The 22587-nt window shown below is 50.3% G+C and overlaps 6 protein-coding genes across 6 annotated transcripts; 3 read left to right on the forward strand and 3 right to left on the reverse strand.

Moving 5' to 3' along the window:
- Positions 1–2820: 2820 nt before the first annotated feature.
- Positions 2821–4904, forward strand: FMAN_00610 (uncharacterized protein; the record flags this gene model as incomplete). The annotated part of the gene is made up of 2 exons (XM_041833063.1): positions 2821–3336; positions 3408–4904. The coding sequence occupies 2 exons, from the start codon at positions 2821–2823 to the stop codon at positions 4902–4904; spliced, it is 2013 nt and encodes a 670-aa protein (XP_041675941.1).
- Positions 4905–5597: 693 nt separating this feature from the next.
- Positions 5598–9233, reverse strand: FMAN_00611 (uncharacterized protein; the record flags this gene model as incomplete). Its single annotated transcript, XM_041833174.1, has 4 exons — positions 5598–7861; positions 7911–8034; positions 8085–8467; positions 9011–9233. The coding sequence occupies 4 exons, from the start codon at positions 9231–9233 to the stop codon at positions 5598–5600; spliced, it is 2994 nt and encodes a 997-aa protein (XP_041675942.1).
- A 4384-nt stretch (positions 9234–13617) lies between these two features.
- Positions 13618–13764, forward strand: FMAN_00612 (uncharacterized protein; the record flags this gene model as incomplete). Its single annotated transcript, XM_041833285.1, has 1 exon — positions 13618–13764. The coding sequence occupies one exon, from the start codon at positions 13618–13620 to the stop codon at positions 13762–13764; it is 147 nt and encodes a 48-aa protein (XP_041675943.1).
- A 353-nt stretch (positions 13765–14117) lies between these two features.
- FMAN_00613 (uncharacterized protein) lies at positions 14118–15482 on the reverse strand (the record flags this gene model as incomplete). The annotated part of the gene is made up of 2 exons (XM_041833396.1): positions 14118–14615; positions 14670–15482. The coding sequence occupies 2 exons, from the start codon at positions 15480–15482 to the stop codon at positions 14118–14120; spliced, it is 1311 nt and encodes a 436-aa protein (XP_041675944.1).
- Positions 15483–17517: 2035 nt separating this feature from the next.
- Positions 17518–19751, forward strand: FMAN_00614 (uncharacterized protein; the record flags this gene model as incomplete). Its single annotated transcript, XM_041833508.1, has 3 exons — positions 17518–18304; positions 18357–18753; positions 18809–19751. The coding sequence occupies 3 exons, from the start codon at positions 17518–17520 to the stop codon at positions 19749–19751; spliced, it is 2127 nt and encodes a 708-aa protein (XP_041675945.1).
- Positions 19752–20559: 808 nt separating this feature from the next.
- Positions 20560–22125, reverse strand: FMAN_00615 (uncharacterized protein; the record flags this gene model as incomplete). Its single annotated transcript, XM_041833619.1, has 1 exon — positions 20560–22125. One exon carries the CDS (start codon positions 22123–22125, stop codon positions 20560–20562), a length of 1566 nt encoding a protein of 521 aa, XP_041675946.1.
- Between the last annotated feature and the right edge of the window lie 462 nt (positions 22126–22587).

Below are 22587 nucleotides of genomic sequence, written 5' to 3' on the forward strand. Positions count from 1 at the left end.
CAAGATTAAAGTAGCTGGAACAGAACTATGGCCCGGCGTCGGTAGTCATGAGTGAATAATCTGTTGAGGCAGCTTCGACAACAAATGACAACCAAGTAAATGGTTTAATTGTGCAGGGGGTTGTGGAAGTGCTATCCACCAACTCAGTATGCATATTCGTTATGGTTATTACAGAATGGGGAGGGATGGGGAAGTTGAGAGGGGGGACCTATACAGCAGGAGGGTGGTTGCTTGCACAGGGTACCCAGGTAGACAAGCATCTGGGACACTTGTCTGTCACAAATCTTCGGTAGGTCAGTAGTTGTTGTAAGTGCTGCATCGTCAGTAACGGATAGACGGCCTATGCTTGTAATAAGTCATCACTCAATGGCCAGTAGTGACGGCAACATAATACCGATACAAGAAATGAACTAGGTAGAGAAAGAGAAATGTCACACACGCGACAAGTTTCTAGATGCAGACAAGAAGCTCTCGGTATAAGATTGCGGACTAGTTGGTGTCAGACTTTGTATTAGTGCATCTCGTGGTGGGTTGCCTGTCTACCTTAGGCTGTTACCTATTCATACATACAAAGGTTGTCAAGATGAGCTGAGGGAGTGACTCGACAGATGCAGTACGTAAAAGACAACAGGCTACCTTGCGGAGTGGAAGCGGGGTCTGGTTAGCAGCGATGGAGGCATTTGTCTTTTTGCCGGCTATTCTAGACCATGAGCAGACACATTGTAGCCCTGGCACGGAACCTCACAGGTTTATGTCAGGTAGTTACCTAAGTTGGGTTGGGACGTAATTTGGTTTTGACGCAGAAAATTAAGCTTTTGTTAAGCTTTTACCTTAAAGCAACAAGATTAAACACGGTCAGGGCATGATTCAGCATGTGAATTGAGTTGGGCTGAGTCGTGAGTGTGTGGGAAGGTTGCACTGACCGAGGCCATGGCGCATGGGCAGGCGAGAGGGACCAGTCGATCCCACCACGACGACCTCACACGACCTCTTTCCGCATTAGGTGGATGTCGTCAAACGAGGACCCACCAGATGTACTTTTGTACCTTCTCTCCAGTTTTTTATGCAGCGAAATTTTCCTGAATCTACCCTATTAGGCTTAGAGCACCAATGCCGAGACGCGCAGCTGCGGCTCCCGACAGCGCCGAGGCGGGAAATGGAAATAGCAGAAAAGAAAAGGCTTGGCATCGGTCGACATGTATCAAAGGGACAACGAGGAAAACAAGCCAGGCGCCGGGGAGCCGAATATCCGTGATATGTACTGATGGGCATGAATTAAACTATCTCCCGGTGTCTGGAATAGGACACCGAAAGGCAAAAGAACTATGTATTAGAAATAAAATACAAAGGTGGTGGGAGGCAACTGAACCAAAAGGCACAGAAGTAAGAAAACGGGCCGTGAAATGAGTGGTGCGGAACGCGAACATTCAGAGCGCATCGAAACAACAGAAGCTCAGTGGCCGAGGAAGGTCAAGAGGATCCATTTAAATTTTCGATTTTAGAGGGTCAAGACCCTGACTCCCAACTCTTGAATGCCATGATGCGAGTTTTTCAGCAGCGATCGGCCTCGTTCCCTGCCAACGGCGTCGGCCGAAACAAGTCAGGCGGGTCTCGTAGATGCCGTTTTATCCGGGTCGGTCCTGGTGTTTTGCGGTCTCTGCCTGTCTCTTGCGCGCTTTTGCTCGCGTGCGTGGCTGCCCTCTCGAGATGGTGAGCGAACCCCAGGTTTTTCCTTGTCCGAATTGAATCCTCCAGCCTGTTACGATTCGGTGTTGAAAACGTGCTTCTCTCCAAGCCTCCCGTCGATTCGATTCCATTGTGTGAGCCTCATCCATTGATCGGTACGGCACATTAGTCTATGTAAATAACGACGTCATTGCTTCTAGCATCGTCATCAATGTTCACTTTGGAATTTGACAATGCCCAATCCCCTGCTGTCGCGCTGCATTGTGCGCTCTCAGACGCCAATGACATTGGATTGGATGCGCATATCTATAACAATCGGCTGTCGGTGGCTCAGGATCTGGCCTGGATCTCTCGGCTTCTGACGGATAAGGACATGACCCAACCGTCGGCGGATCTCATCATGCATTGCCCACCCAAAGCCATGTCACCCACCCCCTGGTGTTTCTCACATTAGTAGTTCTAGAGCTAAACCTATAGCCCGCTTTTCCTCTCTGTTTCGACAGCTCCCACGCATACGTCGGTACGGCACATCGCCGCAAAGCTCAAGCTCTGGTCCCTGAGGCGAGGACGAGGCGGCGACAGTTGCTTTCGGTCAAGGAACGGGACACGGGAGCTATCCTATGCTACACACCCTCCCAATTTGACCCCAGAGATCGACTTTCGTCCACACGTTCTCCCACGAGGTTAATTTACGTCTTCTTACTGGCTGCTGCTTCTTCGAGATGCTCGTCACACTCGTCTTGAATATCCGAGCTCTTGTTGCTACTGTCTCGGTCGTGATGTAGTTCAAATACTGCCCTTCCTCGCGCCTTGGAAGCCATTGGATTCCCGTTCCTCTCCAGAGCCAAGACAACCTAGGCAAGGCAATTCCAAGTCCTGAATTCCTCAATTGTCCCCTACCCAATCTAACGCGGCCCTCGGCAATTCTTCTTTGCCTCTAATAATAAACTTTTCTCTCCCGTTGGTGGTTAGCATTTTCGCTTTGCGCATGGAACATTCATCTTCTTCCGCCTAGTTATTCCTGCCTCCTCATAACAACAAACCCACGTACACAATTGCCGGATCCCCTTGAATTAAGCACCTTCACCATCACACTTGGATCTCAACCCGAGGCTCCAACCGCCTTCTCTCAAAATGGTTCACAGGCACCATCATCATGAGTCTACGATCCCAGGCGAGATCCCTGTCCCGCACGGTCCTCCAGACAGCGATTCTGAGCATATCTCAGATGAGCCTATCGCATATGCTACCGCTGATGAGCGTCGCATCTTCAGCCACGTAACCCGTCCAGACGACTCCTACACTGAGGACGGTGTCTACTGGGCTGATCTGCCACTGGCTCAGCGTTATCGCTTCGTTTCAAAGGTCGACAACGATGCTGCCAAGGAGGAGGCCAAGACTGCTTGGTCTATGTTCAAGGAGGACCCTCTATCACCTTTCTCGTGGTACTTCCGCCATGCTGTCATTCCTGGTGCCGGTCTTGGTCTTGAGGGGTATGTCCTTTTCTCTATTGGTAATCTTGAGCCTCTCTTCAAAGCCGTTTGGCCTGATTGCTGGGGCAAGGAACCTACTACCTGCTCTCACAATTGGATTGCCTCTGTAACATACCTTGAAATTATCGGTATCATGGTTGGCCAGGCTGTTGTTGGTGTAAGTTATCCCTGCTCCTTCAGTTATTTACTACTGCATATAGTAGATTTCATTATACTGACTGATCGTAGGTTATGGGAGATTGGGTCGGTCGCCGATGGGGCCTTATTCAGGATGCTGCCATCATGTTTATCGGTCTGCTCATGCTCACTGCCTCGTGGGGTCTTACCCTTCAAGGCTGGGTTATCTGTTATGCCTGGTCTCTCTTCTTCTACGGTTTCGGTGTTGGTGGCGAGTACCCTATTACAGCAACTTCTTCTCTTGAAGGTGTTTCTTCCGGCGGAAGGATCTCGACTCGTGAAGATCGTCTGCACCGTGGTCGCCGTGTCACCACGGCTTTTCTGATGCAGGGCTGGGGCCAGTTCGTGAACCAAGTCATCCTCATTGTTCTTCTCGCCATCTTCAACAACGGAAAGAGTTCGCCTCCCTACAGCAAGTCAGCTGCCCAGTATACTTTCCGACTGTCCTTTGCATTCCCTGCCATCGGTACGCTCTGGCTACTCTACTATCGTACTTACCGAATGCGCAGCGCTGGTAAGCAGCTCGCTGAGGCAAAGAAGCGCTCCAACGTCACTGGCTATGACGTGAACGCTCTTCGCCACTGCTTTACCAACTTCGGTGGACGTCTCTTTGCTACTGCTGGTACCTGGTTCTGCAACGATGTCTTCTTCTACGGCAACAAGCTTTTCCAGGGTCAATTCATCAAGGTCATCTCTCCTGATAGCAAGTCCATTTTCACTACTTGGACCTGGAACCTGGTCAATATCACCGTCTCCCTGGCCGGCTACTATCTCGCATCCCTTCTCATCGACAACAAGATGTACGGTCGGAAGATGATGCAGCAAGTGGGCTTCTTCATGTGCTTCTTGATGTTCGTTATCCCCGCCTTCAAGTTCGACTATTACACCAGTCCTGCGGGGATTCATTCTTTCCAGGCCATGTACTTCATCTCGTCCTTCTTTAACCAGTTCGGTCCCAACTCGGTCACCTTCCTCGTGGCTGGCGAGGTATTCCCCACGCCCATCCGTGCTACTGCCCACGGCTTCTCCGCCTGCATTGGCAAATCCGGCGCTCTTCTCGCTTCCGTCCTTTACAACTACATTGATGACCAGACTAAATTCTACGTCGTCCCATGGTTCGGTCTCGCTGGCATGCTCTTGACATGGATCTTTCTTCCTGACACTACTGGTCTTGATCTTAAGGAGCAGGAGCGCCGCTGGTACTACATTCGGGATGGCAAGGAGAGTGAGTACCACGGTGTTGCTGTCAACCCTACTCATTTGTCCCTGTGGGAGCGATTCCGAGGCCTCGGCAAGAGTTACGACCCCGAGGCTGATTGGCGGGCCAAGGTCCAGGATATGCGTACCGAATGGGAGCTTGTCCAGGCCAGCCGCGGTCCCAAGGACACTGAAGGTGCCATGCCCGATGATGGCGAGTTCTCGCCAGAGATTCATGAATTCTTCAAGCGCTCTAGCCCCAAGCACATTGGTCGCCGCGACGAGTCTCTCATGGTTGACCCAATTAATGAGAAAACGGCTGTGCCGTCCGATGATTCTAATTCAAAGTGATCATGTCCAAGCATGGTCGTATTCGTAGCGAATCACTGCGTCACACACGTTTCATCCTGTAGCAGTCAGCGGTTTATAGCATGATCTTGGCGTCTAGGTTTATTTAATATATCATTAGTTAGTCATTCCTGGTTTCGAAATTTAAAAGTTCGCGTATGTCACTTTGATACACATGGGGGATATTATTATGATGCATGTTGAAAAGGGAGAGGGGTCAGATGAATTATATATCAGCCAGGACTTGGGCTTTCACGATACGTATCACATATCTTGTCTGGAAAATGATCAAAGAGGTTTTGTGACATATAGGACATGTACCGGTAGTGGGCCAGTTACAACTCCAAGTTGTGCACTAGACTAAAATATAAATATAAACATATAATGCCTGATCAAAGGATATGCTGATAGTAAAACAAAAATGCGACCAATGCCGCCGTAACTCTTGGTGGTATCTAGAATCGAAACTTATTCCTGCGGTGCACCAGGCACATACTCTTGATGATGCTAAAAATAACAAAAGGGAAGAAGGAAGAGCGGAAAAAGAAGAAGTAGTAGTAGTAGTAGTAGATGAAGAATAAAGAATCGCTTCACTGCCCCTATCGTTCAATATAATCCCAGCCGTCTCGTTCGTTCAGTTTTCATCGGACATCGTAGTAGTCCTGTCAATTATACAGCCCATTTTGCGGTCAAGTGTTATGGGGGAGATCCTTGCAGCCGGGTTGGCTGACTTGATGTATTTGTAGTTGGCACAATTACGCCAAGCACACAGTCATCTAGATGTTCATAGAAGTCTTGCGCGGTACCAAACCCGTTCTTGCATATGGAGCACCTTGCCTTTGTGCCTACAGGATCATCGCCCCCTGGTAGCCGGTGGCCGCTGCTGTGGCCTGTCTGGTCAACTTGATGGGCAGCAGTAAGGTGCCGTTTGAAGACGTCGGCACGAGTGAAGACTTTTTCGAAGGGGCTGCCAACACCTGGACAGAATGGGCATACCATCGTTCCACGATAATGAGTAAGAGCGTGGCGGTTCTTATCGTACTTGCGCGCGAATCCTTTCGTGTGGTACTCGCATGTTACAATGGGGCATTTTTCAGGCCGCTCTTCTTGGTGTGTAAGCATGTGAGAAGCCAGGTCACGAAACTCACGACCACAATCCGGATGAGGGCACCTGGTACGATTTTCAGTAGGCCTTCGAGACGGACTTGCTCGTTCGATTGGTATTGATGGTTCGATAGAACTCGACGAAAGTAATGGACCCAAGGCAGAAATTGCTGGTAATGCATCAGGAATCGCGGGCACTTGTTGTGGTATCGGATCTCTGTAGTCAGCGGGTGTTGGATACTCATCCATGTCGTCTTCACCGCTGGAGATATGCTCTTCTGGAACATCGACCGATTGGCGCACTTCTCGCATCCAGTCCTTCAAAATACTCATGGATGGCCAGTCACCACTAGCTTTACCCACTCGATGAGGTCGGAAGTGTGCGCGGCGGAGGTGTGCAGCAGCGTTGTAATATGCGCCATAGCGCTTTTGTGCCAAGCATGCCTTGCATCTTGACAGTGGAATCACTGGTTGGGGGGCAGAAGGCATTTGGTTCTTGGGTTCTTTACAAACCCATCGCTTAACCGTCGCCGAATGTTTGGCATCAATATGGCGGCGTAACTCGTGGTCACCACGGAAGCCATCTGGATGCTCGTTACACTTGTCGCAGTACACGCGGCGTAAAGAAGTTCGACGAGAAGGTGGTTTTAGCCTGGACGGAGAGATTGGTTCACCCGAAAGTCGCCTGGATTCTAGGCGTGGTGACACATCGTCACCTATCGTATGTCTGCGGGTGCGTCCTCCAACATCACCTGGCAATGAGAACTGACCGGGCAGAGGAAAATCCGACCGCGAGCCAGCAGGTATGTATTGTGACGATGGACCTGCCGGAGTAAGGGATGGCGTGGACTTCAGATAAAGCTGTCTTGCCGTATTCTCTAGTTGTGCGGTGGGGAAACCCCTCGAGCCCCTTAAATCTAATGATTGCCTTCTGGGCAAAACAAAGCCGTTGAAACCAGCATTAGGGATTTCCCCCATACCGAGATTCATAAGAAAATCAAAGCTAGAGAATAAATGCCGTGGTGGCCACTGATCTCGACGGATGATTCTTGCAATGTTACGGGCGATGGGGTCTTCGAGCTCAGACACATTTGACAAAAGATCGTTTGAAGTGGCGAACATGGAAACCAAAGCTTGGTAGACACTTCGGATGACTTGGTCAGGTCGTTCTGTGGGTGTTGTGCTGGCCTGTGATGGATCGCTTCCTTGAAACGACAAGGCAATGTCAACCAGTATGGTGTTAACAGCACTAAAGATGCAGATTGAAATGAATACCCCTAGCCATTGCCTCAGGCCCATAGTAGGTAAAACAGAAGCTGCGAAATCCAGAGAGATCAAGTAACGTCGTGTGCACTCCCTCAAGGAAACGTTGCGCTCGGTAGACGGGCGACGATCGACAGGTGTGCGCGGAAGATAGGTGCCCTCGCTCCGTAGTAACTGGCTCGGCTGAGAAGTATCGTAAAATATGATCTCGCGCAAGAGTTGCTTCACGCGAAAAAGAGAGGGATGTGTCGTTTGCTCCTCTTCCCGGGACGTCGAAAGTTGGCCGCTGGCACTCAACAGCTCCAGAAGATCAAAGGCAGCACCCCGGAAACTTGGGCTAGAAGCAATGAGCTGCAGGACAGGTGGCGCTGTCCCTTGATCGTGGTACCCAGGACCTAGAGGCTGGTTAATACGCTCGTCAAGGCCAGGCTCTCCATCCTGCCACCAAAAAGTATCCTGAAAATCAAGCCTCCAGGCAGGCCTTTTTACGGCCGACAAAGTGGGGTTCTGGGCGAGTATTTGATCGTTGATGCTCCCTCGCCGAGGATAAGAGGGTGTTAGCGGTGTTTGAGGTTGTGACCAGGCGAACGATCCTATTAAGGGTTAGCTAAAGCGGAAAGCTGGAAAAAGAATGGCTGGTACCTTGAAGTAAAACATCAACAAGAGAGGTCACTGATCCACGATAACATCCCAAGATACTCCAATGTGCCTCGGACTCGGATGACGGCATCCCCGAACATCGGGAACAGGGGTTGTTTGCATCACACTAGAATGGTAAGCACTTAAGGTCACTCAGCGGATAATGGTGTGACCTACAGGTCTGTTCGAAGCTCGACATCGAAGACACGGGTCATTGTTGTGGAGTAGCTTCAGCTCCCCTATCGACTTCAGACGATCATGTCCGACGCGAGCTCTTTTGAGAGGAGGCAGCTGTGGGTCAGATGTGGTTTCTTCGCCGCTTCTTGACAGCGCAGTTTTGGGGTCCGAGAAAGAGAAGCTTGAACTGTGGTCCCTTCTTGTTGTCGCAGTTGAGGCGGTTGAGGGTGTCGGGAATGGTAGAGGAGGGAGATTAGTCGTTACGAGTGTGGTTGGGGGTTGAATAGGCGGCAACCGGTCCCGAGGCAGAGCACCGCTGCCTGTCTCTGGTATTTCGGAAACATTGGAAGAGCTCTGGGCTGGCACAAATGATCCAGATTTACCTGCATTCTTCGTCAAGTGCAGTCGAAGGTGGTTGTCCCGTTCCAGATGCGTCGAGAATCCATAGACATAGTGGATGCATTGCTCGTCCCAACACTTAAAGGGTGCCCTCGAGAAGTTCGTAATAGAAGAAGAAGCCGCTGAGGGGAAAGAGTGTGTTACTCGATCATGATGCGCAAGATGATGATCGAGCCATGATGTATATTCTAGAGGTGATGGAAATGGAGATGAGCCTTTTAAAGCGCGGGCAACGTCCATGTCTATACTGTTAGTTCTACCCATATCAGATACTCTACAGGAGGTTGCAAGATAGACCATGCACAACGAGGTTCTTCACTTACTCTGTTGCATACATGCAGCTTCGAGGCATTCACAACGGTACTGGAGTGCCCGGGCCTCTTCAGCTTCAGAAAGAGAGGGTATGTGTGATGAGATGCCTACACAAGGGAGAATTAGATATGACTCGGTATATTCACCACAGACTGTGGAAGACAAAAATCTTGGTGACAGCGCTCCAAAGTGATGAAAAGCGGAACAGAGCGTACCGTAACGTTCGACAAGATTTTCGAGGGCACGAAGTTTGTGCCGCAGCATATCGACCTCGACAATGGCATTGAGAGTAACATGTCGACCTTGATGATTTGGTGACGGTGCAACTGCCTCCGACCCAGTGCCTGTATCAACCTGAGGTCGCTGACGTTGGCCGGCAAGATCAAGATGGGACTCCGGGTCGGATAGGCCCCGTGGAGTGTAGTCATCCCGGCTCATCTCTGGACCAGATCATCTCATCTCGTCCAGAGTCGACTTTTCAATGAGTTCCTGTTGAATGGGCTTGAGCTGCTGAGCATGACTGGTCGCCTTTCTGGGAAGTTGGCTGGCTGGTTACTGTTCGCATCTGCCAGTGGCCATTTGTCGGTGGTACACAACAGAAGGTGGGCAGCCGTCGCCCGAAGCAAAAGAATGAGAGGATTAGAAGGAATAAATTAACAAGACGAGAGCATGAGCCCCCCCGGACGGGCAATATCAAAAATCGATCCGGAGGCTCTCGTGGAGATGTTAGAAATCAAGACGAATGAACGAGCCAAGATTTATCAGAGGGCACGAGCGCACGACATTGCATTGTGCTGGGCCCTCACCCCCCAAGGCCCCGGCCATGTGTGAGGCACAGCGAGGGAGTGAGGGCAAAGAGTGAGCAAGGTGGGGCATAGCTCCCCCGTCACGGCAGATTTGGAGATAGTGCCGACAACGATGCGGTGCGGTCTCTGGGCCTGGATCCGTCTGGAGCCCGTAGTTAGCCAGGTATAAAGCGCGGGTTGCAAGGGCGCCGCAGGGTACAACGCTTTGTATTCGCTGTCGAACTCAGTTGATTACAGGAGAGCTTCTCAACTGAAGACTGGGCGGCAGAGTGAGAAAGGGCCGTGCTTCTCAGCCCATGCTGGCACAGTATATGACCAGTTTTAAAGTGCTGGACAACTCAGTGCGAATATTGGCATGTCAGTATCATTGGAGGTATCCCAGGGCCATGATCCCAATGACAGACAGCGGGGAACCACCCACCAACCGGGTCCTAGCAATAGCCACGAGTCCAGGCATGAGAGCGATTCCAGCACCACAACCCTGCCTGCGCGAGCTGTTCGTCCCGTTCGCCCTGCTGGCCCAGCTCGCCCCCTCGTCCGCATGCTCCATCACAGTGACCTTGCCATGGTAGCCTTGTCGGGGTAGTAGCCCCTTCTCGGTCGTAACCCTGTCATGGAAGGTGGCCAAGCCTCCCAGGTATAACGGTTATCGAGCGGGAGGAGCGTCAATCGACGAGAATGTCAAGAGCTGAGCATAGTATGTCTATCTGGCCAGCTGGCTTTGGTGCCGACTGTTACATTTCTCGAGAGCCATTGTTTATTACGGATAGAGTAGAGAGGCTGCAGGCACTGAGACAACGTGGGCGTAGCTTAAGCCGTTGCTGTGGCTTTGCGCCCACGCTTGTCATCGTGGGCGGTGCATGTGCATGTTGGCCGATCCTTAGCGTTGACACTGTCTTTGTTTGATATTGTTTCTTTTCACATTCGAATCGCAGCGCCATGTCTCGCCGCAACGTGGACAGCTTCAGTACGCGCTTGACCCTCCATTACGTTTCACTCTTTTGGCTGAGAAAATTCAGTGGGGCTGGTGATTTTCCTGGTGGTACTATAAGAACAAGAGGATGTTTGGTGAGGCTACTTGAGCAATTCCCAGGACCCAAGGTAGCTCTCACTGCTTTGCTCTCGGCCGGGCTTGGCTGGGTTTGAGATTGTCCGAGGGAGAGAAATTGCTAGGATGATGTGGCGAATGCGCCTAAAAGTTCCGACCAAAACCCTCGGGGTTGTCTAGTCTAATCTGGTTCAGAGTCAGAAATGAGATGACCGAGGAACCAGAGTGGGAAAGAAGTGAGAAAGCACGGAAGAATGTTGACGAGCAGAAGGCCAGCAGCACCTGAGGAGGTCACCCCATGTTCGTCCCTGTTGTCGACGCTACTGCAAATGGAGGTGTTGTGTTGGACGCACCTGTGTGTATGGGACTATGCTGCTGTACTGAAAATTGGTAGCTTGTCCGTCTTTATCTGTCTCCAAAGACACGGTCTTCCCTGCATATCAGTGATCGACTACGACCTTGCGAGATCAGCGGAAATTTGAGCGGCCTTGGGAAGCTTTGATCAAGCGTTTTTATCTGTCTTTGCCGAGATGACATTATGAAGCTGAGAGTCTGGAGACTATGGCTGAGGCGTCATGCTAATACCATATCCTGGGTAGTAAAGTTTAGTATAGCCGGGACAATTTACCCAATCCCATGGCAATGAAGGAAGCTAGGAGGCAAGTGAGATGGAGATAGTGATGTGTAGTCGCCTGGTAAAAGCTGGGTAGCTCAGGTACCCTGGGCCTGGCCCAAGCTCTTTTGGAGACTGTCAGAAGTCAGAACGGGAGGGGCCTGGTCATCCATTCCTCTTGTGTGCCTGAGTTGGTGATAGGTTGGCAGGCAGGTAGGCATTTCTCTTCAGGCATATTTGGTTGCTATCCGCACTCTTCTCCAAGCCGAAGAACACTGACCTAGGTGCCTAGGTTGATGATAAAAGTCGGTAAGCTTGTGAACATGAGCTAAGAGCGTGCAGTGTCACTGGCAACCCGACAACGGAAGACGGGACGGGATTGTGGGTGTGGAAGAAAATTGTGGATGTCAAAGTCCATGTAGATGTGGATGCTGGATGGCGACAAAATGGACCATGCTCCTTCCCGACTGGAACTCAAAGTTTTGAAACCAGAGAAGGAACCAATAGGAGAAGCGGCTTCTGGAACCCTGGACCGCCCACATCAACGGTTCTTAGGCAGATGCAAGGATGTTAGTGTTTAGCGGCCACGCATGCAGCACAAGTGCACATTCAATCGAACGTGAGTAGAAGGCATGGGCTAGACAGAGCAGAAGAAAAAGAAAATCAGGGAATAGAAGTTTGGGTTCTGAGTACCTAGGTTATGCCTGATGCAAGGTTTTAGAGGCTACCTATTGCAAAAGCTGAACTGTTGAGAATAGGTAGGTACTTCTCTATTTTCCCCCAAGTTGTTTTAAGGATGAATATTTATTTACAAGAGAAATAATTGCTAAGGGGGGCAGTAGGCACTTACCTAAGTTAGACAAAAACTCGGACACTCTTACCTGTAATTCTCTGCTTCAGTTTCCTGGTTTTTATCCGACCTAGGTAAGTACCTACCTACCTGTATGAAGGAAAGAATGGAAGGTGGGCAAAGGGAAAGAAGCCACAGGGCAACGCCCAACCGTCCCCGCTTCTTCAACCGTCCGTTGCAAAGCCACGAGTTTTGGAAATAACCCTGGTCGACCCTTCATCTCGTTGGTGTTCGAGGCTAAAAAGACAGCCCATGTCTGAATTTATGCGACATTTACCTTAGCATGAGGGATGGCCATCGAGGTAATTAATTCCTAAATTGCGAGCTGGGCTTCTGGAGAAAGACCTGCAGCACCTTATCTTATTACCGCACCTTGCCTTGTTCCCCCCCAGCTGTGCCTACCTTAGCCAAACATGGATTATGATCAAGCTCTTGAAGCCAGCCCATTCCTGGCGCTCGACGGAGCAAGTGTGTACATTTAATTTCGTTCTTCATCTCGATGACCTCAATTTCAAGGAAAACCTGCAACCAGACATGTCGTATGCTAACTATGTACCTGGGTACTCCGTACGGTAGGTAAAGTAATCAGAAAACGTCCCCCCACCAGGCAAGTTTGCAAAAGTCACTAAACGCTACCCTGGCCTCCCGCAGGGGGTTTCAGAAAACCTCGGAGTTGAACAAAGAATGCCAAAATAAACTCATCAGCGATCCTCCTGAGCGCAGCGTTAACCTGCCCGAGCATTTTTATCATTTTGATCGAGGTCCTAGGTTTTATTGCACTCCCTAGCCTGGTAGGTATTACAAGACCATGTTCCCAGCTCAGCGGCAAACATTCAAATGCCCCAGGCTTAATGTGACACTACGTCGTCGGACCCTACCTTGCTCCAAAGCGTCTCATGGTTCTCGTCTTTATCTCTCATCTCCAATGCCAGCCACGTCTGCTGGTCTGCTTGTCCCATACGCCACACCATCCAGTCATACCTTGCTGCTGTTACCTGAATCTACCAAGACATGCACCTACTTAGCTACTGTAGACAGCCGCCTGCCATCCTCTTCTAACTATCTTGGGACATCTCCCCGGTTGGCTAAGCGGGTGTGATGAACGCAAGATGCTGCTTCTGGCGATGCACCTGTCCCTCGGGTTCTGGCCTATGGGAGTGTAGCTGCATGTGGTTGGACAATGCCCGCCTTTTCTTGTCGGCGCAAGTGAATAACATTCAAGTGAATTGACCAGTCCGAAATGTCTCGGTAATGAGGAAGAGCACGATGAAATCATTATGTTGATGCCGAGTATGAATAAGGCATCGCATTGATGGACCTTGGTTTTTCTCTCACATAGATATGTGGTCATGTCCTCCCTGAAGTATTGTATGTGAGAATGTCCATATTTATATTAAAAGGACCCATCTACTGCGGGCTCAATTATAATAGCTAAGCATACGGAAGAGACAGCTCATTTATGACCTGTCTACTCCTCTGGTTGTAGTAGCTATCGCTCATGTTGAATGGCTTTATCCATTGATGCCATCCTATCCGCTGTTGAGCTTTCTTTATATGGTCATAACATTGCAAGAACACGCAACAATGACATAAAACAGGAAAAGAAGATGAAGAATTTCAAATCAATAGAATGGGATCGCGCCCAGCCTTAGGAATGGACGAGGGTGGTTGGCTGTTCGTCATGGACGTAGTAGAGCGTCCAGGGAACGTGGAAAGAGGGGGTCTAGGAAAAGCCAAGAACGGAAACGACAGAACCGTCGGTTCTGGGAAGCCAGACCTGGATCCCAAAAAGAAACAAGGGCAAAAAAGGCTTCCTTGTAGCCGTTGCTCGTTGTGTCCGTTCCCATTTCCGACGCGTTTTTAATCGTTTCCCCCGCCCACAGTAGCCAGAGAGGAAATCTCGCTCTCGCTTACTGATTGACAATCAATACAGAGTATAATGTCACTTGCTCCAGTCCCTGCTTCGATTGCCATGTCATGCTTAGGTGAATGTCTGTGGATTCAGCTACTCGGTGCGCCACCAAGTCTTTTCCCTCAACGGCATTTCTTCGCCTGAAGCTTTTCGGCTGCCATCCTCCTCTCCCTTGTATGCCCAGTATTCACTCAATCGCAGTTCAGCATATTGAGCATAGTCAAAGTCAATCTTAGAAATGACAGCCTGGATTTGGGACCAGATACCCCAATAAAATCCTGGCACTCCTCGGTACGCATCGACCTCGGTCATGAGTTTCCGAACCTCGTCCTCTTCATCGACCTCCTCGCCGGTTAAAGAAAAATAAGATTTGATGTACTCCCTCACAAATGCAAGTCGTTGATCCTGTCTGGGTACAGCCGAATAGTCACAGTCATACCCTGCCCACTCTGCGAAGTGGTTGGCCACGTCAAAAGCCGCAGGCGATGGTGTAGCATACTCGTAATCGATGAAGTCGACGGTAGGGGCCGCCTCATCGTCTTCGTGAATGATAACGTTGGCACACAGAAGGTCGCAGTGCGCAAATACAAGCTACGTACATAGGTTAACATTTTCCATCGGGTAACTGTGTGGTCATGAACCTACCCCATTCTTGCCCAAGCCAGGCCGCTGGCTCAGTTTTTGGACCATCTCTTTCAACTCTGCCTGCAGCAGTGCTTGCCTCTGCCGCTGAGCGTCTGTATCAGTGGGCAAGGCGAAGATCCATTTCTGCATGGTAGTCCACATATTAGGCGGAGCTTTTCCAGGGGCTGTATTATCAATTTGTTCTTGGCGAGACTTGTTGTTTTCGTCCATAATACCGTTGGTATTCCCCTTGGTCTGGCTATCACCATTGGTGCCGGTGTGACCATTGGCAAGTCCATTGAGTTTGGTCTCGCCATTTACATGCCTATCGTCCCGACTATGGTTGGGGTCCGGCAAGCAAGGTACAGTTGCGTGCCAGTGTGCAAGACGACGAGCGATGGCAGATAGTATTAGAGGTTCACGAAGATCCTGGGCACGTGCAGGTTTACCCAGGATATAACGGTACATCATGCCATTCTTGAAACGGGCAAGCAACTGAGTAGCAAAACCATATCTCATGAGCAGCTCATGGTTCTCAGCCTCACGTTCACGGTCAATGAGAACGGCAGTTCCATGACCGTAGGCTCGGAGTAGGATAGCATCCCTGTCAACATCAAGCTTGGACATGCCAGGACGGTGGTTGATGGCTTTTAGCAGAGTATTGGTGATGCCATCAGTAAAACGCACAAATTCAACGTTTGAGTCTTGGCTCGCCCAGTCTGGCATGAGCGTCAGAATGAGCTTTCGAGCCGAGTCCTGTGATTCATTGTTGTCGTAGGCCAAGTCCAAGAAGGGCACATGGCCAAAATCGAGATTGGGTGGTGATGTTGTCATGGTCACGCGAGTGCAGCGATGAGTGAAAAATAAGGAGGTGAGGGTATGCGCTGAGGGGGAGGACTGTTGAGAGAGAGGGGAGAGTGAGATGGCGAGGTCCAAATAATAGGCGGGCCAGAAAAATTAGGAGAGGTATGTCAAGACGTGAGTGGTAGAGTTGCCGGAGTTGTTTGCGAACAAGCGAGACCGAGTATCAAGGCTGAAAAGATCAGGTTGAGGGTTGAAGGGGGGAAATCCCAAAGCCAGATAGATTTGTTTTAGGGGTTCAGTGGCGTAAATCCGGGGGCGGTCCAGGATAAAGCGGCGCCGGCGACGGTGGCAGTGGGCAGGTCGTACCGTAAGACGGTGGAGAAAGGGGTACCGGAGGCTCAAGGAGGGGGACGGCCGGGGAGCGGAGGGGTCGGCGAGGACGGAATATGAGATAGTGGTGATGACGGAGGGAAAAGGAGTAGGGCACGGTGGTGATGCAAGCAGAGGGCGATATGGGTAAATAATAAAATGGGAGGGAAAGCACACGACCTGTTACCCTTCCAGTCGAACGGAAGCCGGCAAAAGTTAGGGACCTCGTGTAGAAATAGTAATAAAGCTAAGGCAAACGGGACGGAGCGGTGTTGGTGCTGGCTGTTGCTTTTGTGGGCGTGGGCCAGTCAGAGAGATGGCCTAGACCTTATGGACGAGAAGGGAGTGCCGTTTTCCGCTGCAGCCTGGGACTTTTTAGATACGAGGGAAGGATTTGTCGCGTGTCACTCGTAAGGTGGATGTGGATGTGAATGTGAAGCCTAGATGCATGGATGCAATGGAAGGAATATAGGGATTCAGTGTGGATTCCAAATGGTATGAATAGGTACCTAGGTAGGTAGGTAGTGCGTGATAAATGTCGGGACACGGTCTTGAATCCTTCAGCTGAAGGAAGCTGCAAGAAAATACGACTGTCCAAAAAACGACCCTCGACCGCTATTGCAGTATAAGGTATGATGGGAAGAAAAATTATTCGTCTGCATTGGACGTTGGCCTGGGATCACATGTTCAGGTGGTTATGTTGTCCTCCGTGCCCTGTGCTACTGAAGTCGACTCGACTATCCACCAAAATAGTGCTTCTGCTTGAAAGAAAAGGGCCAACAATAATGTAGCAGGCCGATAGATAGAAAGGGAAATGAGCAGTAAATTGTGTTGAGAATGCAGTTGGGTCCTTCTTTTCCCCGTCTTGTGCGGGAACCAGAATGATTTCTCGCCACTGATATGCGAATAACACTGCCTCGTTCATTGAAATACGACACAATCTAAATCAGTCCAACTGTCGTTTTATGAGTCTGGATAAATTGATACTGCTCTCTACGGTCGAGAGGAATCAGACCGTCGAGTTTTCTCTTGGCCCCTGCTTTATTGTCAATTACCTATTATGCACACCGACTCGTCAAAATTAACAGGCTACTGTACGCTAATAAACATCGTGGATCCTTTTTACGTTGCTTGACCCCTTACGGTGCAATCCAAAAGAGCCTGCCTCATTGGTCACCACTTACGCAGGGTAACGCCTGTGACAAAGAAACAGCTCGATCATTAACGAAGGACATATGCCAATGTTCATTCGCTTCCCTATGCTTCCCATCCCTTCACTTCCGCCTTTCTAAAAAGAAGCTAGACGCCACATGAATTGCCCGTACCTCATACTAGGGCACCTTAGGGTAAGGAAGGTAATAGGTACTCCTATGGTTATCGTGAGCCTCATTTGAAACCCCCACCTCGTACCTCGCCTGCTCGTCCCCTGGTGCCCGTGCGTGACCCTCCTTTCTATAAGGTACCTAGTAGGTAGTACCTAGGTTTGCGAAAGTGTGGCGCTCATGAGGCTCATCTCTCCCAAGCACCTGAGGCGTAGTTAGTTCATCGGACAAACTCCATCGCGACAAACCACATCTGAAATAAGTGCCTGCACTACTCGTTCAAGACTTACATCAGGCCAACACCGTTACCACTTCATGTGACAACTATTAGCTACTTGACCTGAGCTCGGTCTTATCATGTGAAACCCGTCACTATGGCTGTGCCGAGTGTTACTAGCGACAATTTCCTCGCCGTTGCTCTTGTAGTCAATCGCTCTCGCGACGGCCCAGCATTTGTGTTCCACTACCCGGCAAACATTGAACCTCATTCCAAGTCAAGTTCTTCTACAGGTGCCGAGCTTGAGGATATTCTTCTTGAACGGCTGTCGCAGCAGAGCTTCTCGGATGTTGCTGACGACGTGCCTCTCCCTAAGCAGGGACGCAACGCAGACGAGCACTCTTTTACTGAATCTGGATCCCAGATTGTTCCATGGGAACGTGTTGCAGGCTTCCCTGCTCGAGATCTTGCGGGCATTCTAACTCCCGCCCGCCCCTATCACAAGAAACTCTTTCAACTATCATTAGACCCGCTATATTGTGTATCTTACCCTATCCATGTCCCCGAAAATGGCAGATGGAAGAAGCCGAAGAAGGCATCCCGCGCCGATAAGCGTTCTGCTTACAATGAAGAACAACCAGCGCCTCATGAGGTCGATCCACCGTCTGCAGGAAAGCCGCCTGAGCAACCCGCAGAGGAAAAGGACGGCAAGAAGGAAGACGGCAAGGACAAGGACGATGAGAAACGCAGTTCCATGACCATGTTTAACCTCGTCTTCATCCTTAACCCTAGCAGTAACGAAGTTAAGGATGTTGTTGAATCCATATACGACCACATTATAAAGAAGGTTAGCAAGGCCTTCAAATACAGCCAGCAACATAGTGAATTCGTGTGGAAAGAGTCAAAACGAATACTTGTCGCCAAAGATAAGGCGCGAGAGGAGCGTATGTTCTGCTTGAAACCTTATCAAATTACTTACAATTAAACATTGATCAGGGAAACGAATGAGTGTTCTTTGGAAAGAAATACTCCAGAGCTCATCACTGGCCGCTGCCATGCACGATATATATGAGGCAGTGTCTCAAAACAAGATCGCCGCTCTGCATCTCGATACTGCAGCTGGCTCTCTGACCCCTTCGGTTCAGATTCCTATTCCTTTCTACATCGATGACCTCCCTCAGGGCGAAGAGGGGACCCAACGCGGCCTTTGGCTCACGACCGCGAATACCTTCATCAGTCAAGATGCCCTCGAGGAGCCTGGCTTTCTTGATCGCAACTTTGCTTTACTACTCACTGATGATGAAAAGAAAATCATCGCCGAGCTCCAGGCTGATCCAGACCCAACTACAGCCTCAATGGTTGAATTTGTACGGCTGTCAAAGCCAACACAATCGTATGTGACTCACTACCTCTGACCCCGCCCTTCACGTAGCTCAACATGTCCACAGATTCTACCAAGTTGGTCAAAGCAACATCTTGACTCTAGGTCAAGTGCGAAAATATGCTCAGCATTTTATATTCTGGCGTCGTGCCATTGCTATCCCTCCTCTGCACGCCAAGGATCAATATATATTATCCCCCAATAGTGACTTATCCCGCCTTCCGCTCGATACCTTAGAATGGCAGAGAGCATTCCCTCTAGCTCCACCACTCCCAAACTTTCTCGCCGAGCTCTCTCAAGCACCTCGTCCATACAAGCAGTTTTCGCCTAGCAAAGCCCACCGCCCGACCTATCTTCTTATGCTTTCGTGGCTTATGCGCCGCGGTTGGGTGACCCAACTCTGTACATTTGCCTACGTCGTCGTCTGGCCTGAAATCATGTACGAGGTCGAGTACGAGATAGAAGCTGAAGAGTTACGTGCCGCCGCGGATGCAGATGCGAATAAAAGCAAAGAAAAAGAGGCCAAGGACGATGCCTCTACGTCTACCTCGGCCCCACGCACCTCCGAGTCTTCCGAAGGTCACTCCGGCACTGACGGCTCTCATGTTCCCACCGTTGCCGAGCAGGCCGCAGAGAAAGCCCGTCTCGAGCGGATTGCCTCCAAAGCCCAGCGCGACGCTGCTGAAAAGGCGACAACGCATGCTCGTAAGCCTGTTCCAGTCGCAACGGCACATCCCTCTGTAAATGACCACCCGCATCTCCAAGGCTTGACACCTCACATCATCCTCGATGCCAAGAAGGCCACCGGCAAGGAATCACGCTACCTGTCGGCTATCGCCCGCCGTTTCAACGACGAAAAACTAGCAAACAGTTGGCAGGTTATGTGCAAGTATTTTGATGGCCGGTGCGCCTTGGAACGCATCGCTTTACAGGAGGACATGAAGCGGAAACTGGTATGGAATACACTGACAGCTATGAGCGAGTATTTGCTCTGTACCCGTCATTGGTGACCCAGCTGGCTAAAATTCCTGCGGCAAGCTACCTGGTTTTCGTGTCCAGATGTTGAGATGTAGTCATGGATAAAAGCATTTTTAATAATAAGTGTCTCGCTTGTGGTATCTAGGCAATAAAAAGTAACGAAACAGCTGCAAAACTGCAGCACGTACAATAAGTCAGAGCACTCCTCCAGCCTATTAAAGGATCTACTTCCATTCGCCTCGTTACCAAAATTTGGACCAAAAAGCACCGTGCGTATTAGGCTGCAAGGAGGAAAGGAGGAGTGGAGAGAAATGAAGATATCTAAACCAGATACATTCCAGATTTGACCTTGCATCCATTCATTGACTGCCCTAGACTTGATGCACAAAGTGACCCAAGGTATCGTAACATGAAAAAAAAAAAAAAAAAAAAGAGAATCAACACCAACAACCAGGCTACGTTCGAAAGCAGAAAAAATAAGAAGCAAACCCAGTAAGTGTCAACACCTTCAGCACAAGGGAGTATTCCGGACATGCCCCTTTTACCCCATGTAATGCGGCAAGTCACAAGCCTTCTGCACACTGAAACGAAACGAAAAAAGACAACACCTAGAGAATGCCAAAACACCGAGAGATCACGCCCCTTGAACTGCCCTGCATAGTAATGCTTGGTCAAGGAGGACAGTGACATGCAATGATGAGAATGATGCCAGTACCACATTCCGGAAACGCCAAAACCTGAAGGAAGCAATAGAGGACACCCAGCGACTGTAGTTGTGGTCTGCGCTCGAGGAGACATGCTCCAAAAGACCGGATAAGGTGGGCTAGAAAAATGCTCACGTTACTGCGTAAGATCCATGTCATATTCATCCTCTTCTTTGAAGTTGACTGAAGCGTGGCCACTGTTATTGTCATCCGGGTCGTGCCAAAATTGGTTGGTGTCATTCAAGTCGAGGTTGTCATCCGGGCTAATGGCAACAGGATCGAGGCTGCCTCCTCCGCCTGACAAAGAGTCGCCCCGATAATCGGTATGGTGAGGCACTCGCAGACCAGATCCAGCTGTTCGCGAGTAGGAGAAAGTACCGTTCTCACTCTTTGTTATGGCGTCCATGAGCTCGGTCTGCATCCGACGCTCATCTTCTGTCATCTCGAAGGGGAAGTGCCCACCCAGTTCAGCGATAGTGTTCATCATCTCCTCCTGCTGTTGAAGTTTAAGGTGGAGCATCCACATGAGATCTCGCGTCCAACTGACGGCGCCGTTGAGGATATCTCCCTTGTTGGGACCCTTGTCCTTGTCCTCGATAGGTAGGCCTGTCGTAATATTACCTGCGGTGTTTCCAGTGGCTCTTCGAGCTCCTGGTCCGGCGAGGCCAGACGTTGCTTGAGGGCTAGCAATTCCAGTCAACGATGGAGAGAGAGGTGTCCCGTTCTGGATAAGCTTTCGGATCTTCTCATCCTCCAGACGGTGAGTGGGGACGAGTCGACTGAGATCCTGGATCCTTTCGTTGATGTTATCTCGTCGACGACGTTCAACAAGGTTGTGAGACTCTCGGCGCCGTTTCCTCTTCATTTCCTGAGAGGAAACGGCGTTTGAAGCGACACCAAGCTTCGCGGGCATCGAAGTACCACCCTTCATCATAACCTCACTGATTTGATTCATGCCAGGCTGCATGGGAGAGGAGTACCCAGAGTTGTAAGATGCAGGTATGCTTCCAGCAGGGGTGTTGAGCCACTGCCCATTGGCTGACTTCATGGCTTGACCGCCGAAACCGGGAGACTCCTGCGATCCAATTGTCATTCCATGAAGTGTAGCGGTTTTGGGAGTCATGGGTGACATAGGGCTACGACTATTGGATGTCTTCCGCTGCATCTGCTGGGACATTCTGGCTCTCGCTTTAGCGTTGAGGAAATTCGGGTCGTTGCTATCGGCGTTCATGGCGCCGGCCAATGGAGATTCGTTGTAGGATAATGGGGAATGCAAGGAGGTTCCGAGTGAGTGGCCTTGCATTTGTCGGTACTGGGTGTTGAAACCAGTATTGAATGGACTTTGAATGGGATCTCCATCGGGGGTACTCGAGTACCCGTTCATATGTGACTGGTCGATTTGCAGACCCGAGTTACGATGAGGGAATGCATTCTGAGAGAAGCCACCCATACTTAGTCCTGAAAAGTCCTGGCCTTGACCCGAGATTCCGGACTGGGTAACAGGAGGTGCATTCAGACCATCCAAAAGCTCATCGTCATCGAACATAGCGGAGCTATTCGTGAATCCGTTTGTACCGTTTCCAGAGTTCGAGTTGAAGTTGTTGAATGAAGGAGAATAACCAGCTGACATAGCAAGATCGTTGGGGTCGATACTTGCACCGCTGTGGCCGTTGCCAAATTGGTTGAAGCCGTGTTGAGCCATTGTGACGGGGGTGATAGAGGTTAGGTTATTGTATCGTGGTTGAAGAGTCGGATGCTGTTGCCCTAGCAAGAGGGGGGATGTGGGCGGAATATTGTGGGCGTTCACCAGTTCGGCTAAGGCTGATGGTCCGTTTGAGTTACGAAGATCAAGCTTGAACTGACCTGTTAAGGGCTCGAGTCAGCAAAGTCAGGACAGAGCTGAATGCAAAGCGGGGGAAATGTAAAGTCAAGAAGACAGGCTCGGCGATGGGAAGCGGGCATCCATATATGGGGGTGCCCACCGCCGCGGAGGTTACAGCAAGGAGGGAAGTGGCGGGCGGATGGCCGGGGGTTGAGGTTTGGATTCCTTTGACTCACCAGACAGAGAGTGTTGTAGCTGGATTTGGAATTTGGGGAGTACAGAGTGTACGCTATCTGCAGCCCATAAATGAAGAGCGAGTCTCAGGTAAGTGATGATTCAAGC

Source organism: Fusarium mangiferae (genome assembly GCF_900044065.1).
Source record: "Fusarium mangiferae strain MRC7560 genome assembly, contig: FMAN_scaffold001, whole genome shotgun sequence".
NCBI lineage: Eukaryota > Fungi > Ascomycota > Sordariomycetes > Hypocreales > Nectriaceae > Fusarium > Fusarium mangiferae.